Source organism: Myripristis murdjan, chromosome 9, assembly GCF_902150065.1.
Source record: "Myripristis murdjan chromosome 9, fMyrMur1.1, whole genome shotgun sequence".
In the NCBI taxonomy this organism is placed as follows: Eukaryota; Metazoa; Chordata; class Actinopteri; order Holocentriformes; family Holocentridae; genus Myripristis; species Myripristis murdjan.
The window spans coordinates 26,890,833-26,897,864 of record NC_043988.1 but is presented as its reverse complement, the minus strand read 5'-3'; the positions used below and the strand labels follow the sequence as shown (position 1 = coordinate 26,897,864).

Sequence of the window (7,032 nt, the reverse complement as noted above, 5' to 3'; positions counted from 1 at the left end):
CTACTAGAGAATCTCTAATATAGCCCGCGATCACCCCCAGTGGAATTACGGTATAACTGCAACCAAGTTCGATACAATGGGGGTTAATGGAGAGTGGCAAGGCTCGTCTCTTCTTCTTCTTCTTCTTCTTCTTCTTCTTCTTCTTCTTCTTCAGCACTTGGCATGCTTGTGTTGCATTACTGCCTCCTACTGTACTTATTCAATATTTCTTCGTCTTCACAATCTTATTAATCCGATCTCTTTTAGGAACTCAAATACCATCCCTCTACCCTCTTCTCCTTCCATACTCTCAATCAAATCATTCATGTTTGTTTCCAACCTTCCCATCTTGTGAAGCCCTGTCATCATTTTCCTTCTTTCTTCCTCATATTTCCCACACTGTCTCCCTCTCCCCACAAACGCTCCGACTGGTGAATTAACTTTGTCAGTTCCCCAAACTGGCCTGGAAATCATTCAAGAAATAAACAGTATATGTAATAAACCCTCTCTAAATGAGAACGACCAACAAAAGCTTTTAATTTTGCAGTCCTCATTAGATAACATTTACATTTCCAAAGCCAATGGTGCATATATTAGATGGAGAGCGAAGTGGATAGAAGAAGGGGAGAGCATATTTGAGACAGCCACGGAATGCATTAAGAGCATTACTAATAGACGGATCCACAGATGCCGATCTCTTTGAGCATGTTAAGGATTGCATCCCCAGGACTGATGAGCGTTTCAAAAGCTTTTGTGAGGCAAATATCAATATGGAAGAAGTGGAAAAGGCTATGAAATGCTTAGCGCTGGACAAATGTCCAGGATAAGATGGCACTTCTGGGAACATCCTAAAAACCTTATTTTCCAAATGTTTAAAGAAATATTTAAATCCCACATTCTTCCAACTACTATGAAGCAGGGATTAATCACACTCCTCCCTAAACCTGTCAAAAATCCTAAACTTGTGTAAACAGTCTTAGACCTATAACATTGCTCAATAATGATTACACAATTTTAACCCATAGGCCTATATATGCTAACAGGCTGAAATCTGTCATCACACAAATCATCTCAGACACACAATCTGGTTTTATGAAAGGACGATCAATTCATAATAACATAGCCTACGGCCTGTGCTTGACTTACTGGAATACAGTCATTTAACTATAGGCCTACTAGCAAGATTTTGGGCGCATACGTACGCAGCGACTGGCATCACGATACTAATTGCCCCATCGTGGGCAATTGGGGGCAATAAAGACACTGATTGATAAGAAGAGGGTTTTATTTTATTCTTAGATTTTTTAAAGCATTCGACACAATAATCTGGCTCCGCCCACTGTCGGCCAATGTCCAATCACAGCTGGACATGAGGATACAGACTACCTTAGGCAGGTGCGGGGTAACAGGAACAGAGAAAAGCTCACTGCTATAGATGTATTGTGTGTTGTATATTCAGGTTTGTGGGCAGGACAAAACAGAATGCAGATATGAGACGCGAAACTGTGGACTTTTAACAACTCTCTTCTTCTTCTGCACTCCAAATCTGGCAAAGCTCTGAATGCTGAGACTGATGGGCACTGTGGTCACTTCCATCACTAGCAGGAGTCAACCTGAAGACATTTTATTGGGAATAATGCAACAACAAAATAATTAATAGAGAACTACTTACTCCTCCACCAAGCAATAGTGTATAATCCAGCAAGATAGTGGACAGAATGGTTGCTAAGCAACACAGACGCTGAGATCGGGTGAAAATCAACAGTCACTTTCTTCTCCTCACACCAGCTCTGAAAGCAGCGAGCAGACCACGGTTTGTTTCACAGTCGCCACTTCATTTCTCGCAACAAATGTAACGATTAAGTTCCAAATGTAGCCTAACGATCAAGTTGAGCGCACAGTAGTTGGTTGCCAGGCAACGCGATGTCTGTTTACACTGGCGCTGGGATATTCTGTGCTGCGGTCTGCCTCAGAATGCAGTGGGTTACGCTGGTTTTACATCGGCATAGAACGTGGCTTAGCGGCTCAGCCAATCACATTTAAGGATGGGAAGCACCCGTTTTATAACAACTACTAAGCAACTGCAGTGAAAAATTTCTGGCTACGCCCATGACTGAGTGCATAAAGGAACATACAGTATTTCTTCAGAAAGGCCGTCATTTCTGTCTTATAAATCCTTTTTTGATTGTTTTTTTCTAATATTTTAATATTTTGAGATACTGCAGTTTTGATTTTCATGAACTGTAAGTCATAATCATCAAAATTAATACAAAAAGAATTGAGATATTTCACTGTTACGAAACTAAAATATATGAAAGTTTCACATTTTGAATTAAATTATCGAAAAACAAAAACAAACAAACAAACAAAAAAAAAAAAACTTTTCCATGATATTTAATTTTTTTGAGATGCATCTGTACTCTCCAGATTTAATACTGGTTGAAGTGCACAGTGGCCTGAAAACCAAAGCATGAGCTATATAGTTTGACAAAAAAAAAAACAACAACATGGGGCTACCATGTTTGTTTGTTTGTTTTTTGTCAAGTCCATTCTTAATTTATAATTTATTCATATTTTATTCTTTGATTTGACCCTACTTCAATATTTCATTCAATTAATTTATTCATATTTTATTCTTTGATTTGACCCTAATGTGTTTTCTATTTTACACTTGGCATTAAAAGGTATTACTCTTTTAATTTTGCACATTTGACTGTAAAGAACTTTTGGGCAACTTTTGCTGTTTTTAAATGTGCTGTATAAATAAAAACGACTTCACACTGACAATCATTGTGCTATCCACGCATGCACACCTAACACACACTGACTCACTGGCCACTTCATTACGTCCACCTGCACAATCTAATACAATCCAATACAACTCTTCTGCCATACAGATTATTTTTTCTGATGCCTATAATGCTCAGGTTTTCTTTTTGTCACAGTAATAAAGGTGTTCATTCAGTTCTGTGTTTGCCATTGAGTTCATAGTTAGTGCTGCTGTTGGACTGGACTGCATTTTATTGAGAGGTGTTTCCACTATTCTGTCCTCCTCATTGTATGTAAATAGGGAGGACAAAAAATTAGAAACACCTATCAATACTGTAGTCCAGTACAAGACCTCTGAAAACTACACACACACACACACACATTTCCTTGGGTGTGGTTTTCAGAGTATATCTCTGTGGTTTATTGCTCAGTTGGTCAAGTTACATCTGAATGTGTTGAGAAGTAGAAACATAAAACACAAACACATATTTGTGTATTTCTGCCAGCATATCTACGGTGTTATACCACAGGAAAGGCTTCCCAAACTGGCTTACACACGTGACTGGTTAACCATCATGTGACTGACAATTTTTTAAATCTTTGAAACACATGAAACATAAAAGCCAACAGACTACGCAGCCACGTGAATTTCATTCTGACCACAGCAGAAACCTTGAGTCCCAACTGTTTATGGAAAAGTGCAAAGAGCCCTCTATACAAAAGCCTCATGTCACACCTGCCCAACCCGACAGTGACAGGTATGAATCCTGTTTTTGAGACAGACAGGACAGTCCACATGCATTTGCAAGAAAACAAACCCAAGCTGTAGGAACAGGACAGAAACTGGATTTTGACCAACTTTCCAAAGTGGCTCATTTCATCACAGGGGCTCTAGTTTGTGTCGATGCACCGAACAGGACCAAGGGATTGTCATCAAAACTGCAAAGTGACTGGATGGGGACGCAGTGTGTTTTGTAGAGAGTTGGGGAAGCAGTCTATAGACAGAGGCTGACTGGACAGGGACAAGCTGTGGCATTGCACCGAGACTGTTTGGCCACCTACCAGGATCTGCAAAACAACCTGACTGTGCCTGGACCAGTGTCATCAGAGCGGGGGTCCCGCCATCTCCCCGCACTCTCTGATGGAGCTGCAAGGCTCTGTTGGGCATCAGCCAAACCACGCTCAAGTCACACCTGTTGGGGCAGTTGTCCCATGTGGGGTCAGGGCTGCAGCTGGGAGTGGAAGGATCCAGCATCCAAGACAACACTGTTTGCGTAATGCTTGTTTGAACTTTGTGGAAGGGGGAAATAGGAGACTATTGTTGTTGCCTACATTTAAAGCAAAGAGGTGGCCACCTGTACTGAGGGTGGGGAACTGGGTCTTGAGAGATATGGAAACTGAGAACGTGAGGTAAAAAGGCGTGGCATAGAGAGACAGAGAGATGCTGAGATATGAGCGATAATCGCCAAGTTCTGACCATGTAGAAGTTAAGTTCAGTCATTGGGTTGGCCACCCTGTTTCGGTGTTTTGTCAGGAATGCTTCAACCTCCAGGGAAGTCTGTAGGCTGCAGTGTAGCGAATAAATCTGCACTCTACAGAGTAGGCAACTGCCTCTATGTCCTGCTATCTAGCAGCTATAGCTATTCCATTCACTACAACATATAAATGTGACGTTTTTAACATGTTTAAAAAATTAAAACCAGCTCTACAGCAGGAAACAGAGAGAAATATATAAAATGGTGCATCCTGGTCCTTAGTCCCACGATGGACTAAGACATGATGGTTCATGTAAAAAATGTATATATCACGCTAAAATTAATGTGGATTAATTGCACTTAATTTTAACCAAAAGTGATCATGTTTTTTGCAGTTTTACCGTGTCTAATATCTAAAATTGTGCAAACACAATTTAGCACAAGGTTTGTCCTTTCTGCATTTGTGAATGATAAATGTCCCTCCAGCTGAACTGCTGAGTCACTTTTGTTTACAATAACCACAAATGTACTAACAGTAATACTCTCATTAAATTAGGAAAGTGCATTTGTGAAGCTTTGTTCTCAATATTTCTTGGCACTGAATCAGAGTATCACCAAATATGAAGCTAAAGTCCTGAAGACTGAGACTGAATAGACTAGGTTTTACTTTTATTGATGTTTTTAATGGCAAATAGTCACAACATATTAATCAGAGACAAATTGTCAGAAAAATGACAAATTTTATAATGACATTTTTTTTTGTAAGTACACTTTAAGTACACTTTATTAATCCCACAAGGGGAAATTCCAAAATTTTGGCTGCATTTCATGAAATAAAAACTTTAAGTTACAACAACTCTTGTCAGCTTTGCAATGATGTAAAATTTCTGACTTCTGACTTCCTGTGATTTAATTAGTGACTTAGAAAGGCAGTCTCGACACTGGGTTTTCATCCACCTATTTTTATTAGCATTTTCAGAAATTGCGAAAAAAAAAAAAAAAAAAAACTTGGATGGAAACGCCAGAAATTCGAAAAAACGGCCGAGAATTCGCAAAAAAGTTTTTACGCTTGGAGGGGGTGGATTTCTCAGCGTATCGATAAAAGAAAATGCGACTTTTTGCTGTGGAAACAGGCTCTGCGTCCCAAATCACATACTTATACTTTTTACTTTTAGTATGTACTGCAGCTGCCCTTACAAAGTATGTAATTTAGTATGTAATATGCATGCTAATTCTTTTTTTCCCCTACTAAATAGTATGGTAGTATGAGTATTGGAACGCAGGGAGCTTTTGCGAATAAACGATGACTAGACCGGATACCACGTCACACTTCTATGCTACAGTCTTATTATTATTATTATTATTATTATTATTATTATTAGTCTCTTATTCCTTATTTAGGATGGTTCGGTACGAAGTTAGCATTTTGACAAAATTCGCTCAAAAATTTCAATATATTTGGATGGAAACCCAACTGACACTTAAAAACTTTACAAGCATCACCACATCACCATAACATCCTTACTGCATCTGAGATTCTGGGACACCTCTAGTTCAGTTCCACATTGTCTATAAAGAATTGAGGCACAGTTTAAGTACTGGTACCAGCAGCACCAATATGGACAGTCATATGTTTCTTCAGATTTGAGCGCTGATTAAATCTGTGGTCACACCTTGTGCATTTGTATGGTCTCTCTTGTGTATGTGTCAGCATGTGTCTTTTCAGGTGTGTGTTTTGAGCAAAAACCTTCCCACAGGTGCTGCATTTATAAGGCTTTTCCCTCGTGTGGGTCCTGGTGTGTACTGTCAACTTGGAGCTGGAAGTAAATCGTCTCCCGCAAAACACACAACTGTAAGGCCTCTCCCTCGTGTGCACTCGGAGATGCTCTGTGAGAACTGATCGAAAGGTGAAGTCCTTCCCACAGTGGATGCAGCTGTACGGTTTCTCGCCTGTGTGGATCCTGAAATGCTCATTGACGGTTGACTGACAGCTGAATCCTTTGCCGCAAACTGTGCATCTGAAAGGCCTTTCCCCCGTGTGAGTCCTCATGTGTCTTGTCAATTCACACATGAAGTTAAACACTTTCCCACAAGTGCCACATCTGAGGAGCTGTTTGCCGGTGTGGGCTCTCAGATGAGTTTTTAATTTCTTCAAGTCAGGAATCTCTTTACTGCAGCTGTCATGCTTGTGCAGTCTGTCTTGTTGTTTTGGTTCAGTACTCCGAGTCGATCCTGTGGTCCCACAGCTGGATGGGTTGTAACCTTCACCCTCAGCTGCATGATGGCTGTGAGAACAAAGCTGACTGTCACTGTTGTCGCTCTCAGCTTCAGATTGAATCAATTTAAACGAGACATTGCCTACAGGCTCTTCTTCTTCTGCACTCTGAGTCTGGTAAAGATCTGAGTGCAGAGACCGATGGTCACAGTGGTCACTTCCCTCACTAGTACGAATCAACTTGAAGACATCCCCTTCCTCCTCCTCCTGCACTAATGGTTCCTCTCCCTCGCAACTGCTGCAGAGTTCCTCCTGTTCCCTTTTAATCTGTGACGGCTCTGGGACCTCCTGACCCAGACTGGAGTCGCTCTCTTGCTGCTGCTCAGGGAGAAGCTCCTCCTTATACACAGCGGGCTGATGGTGATCTGGGGCAAGAACAAGGAAAGTACTCTTAATATTGTGGTAGAAAAACCAGACTCTTGATCAGCTAAATATGAACACACAGACAGGTGACAAATTAAAGGAAAAAGCAACCTAAAATGTCATAGTGACATGTTATTCTTCCATTATTGTGTCTTATATTATGTACTATGC

The 7,032-nt window shown here is 40.5% G+C and overlaps 1 protein-coding gene across 1 annotated transcript in view; it reads right to left on the bottom strand.

Moving 5' to 3' along the window:
• Positions 1-5,668: 5,668 nt before the first annotated feature.
• LOC115365147 (zinc finger protein 558-like) overlaps positions 5,669-7,032 on the bottom strand; it is a 2,334-nt gene continuing 970 nt past the window's right edge. Inside the window, exon 2 of the mRNA XM_030059974.1 lies at positions 5,669-6,863. Within this exon, the coding sequence (XP_029915834.1) occupies positions 5,815-6,863 (1,049 nt within the window). The 3' untranslated portion in view covers positions 5,669-5,814. The remainder of the gene's footprint in view (positions 6,864-7,032) is intronic.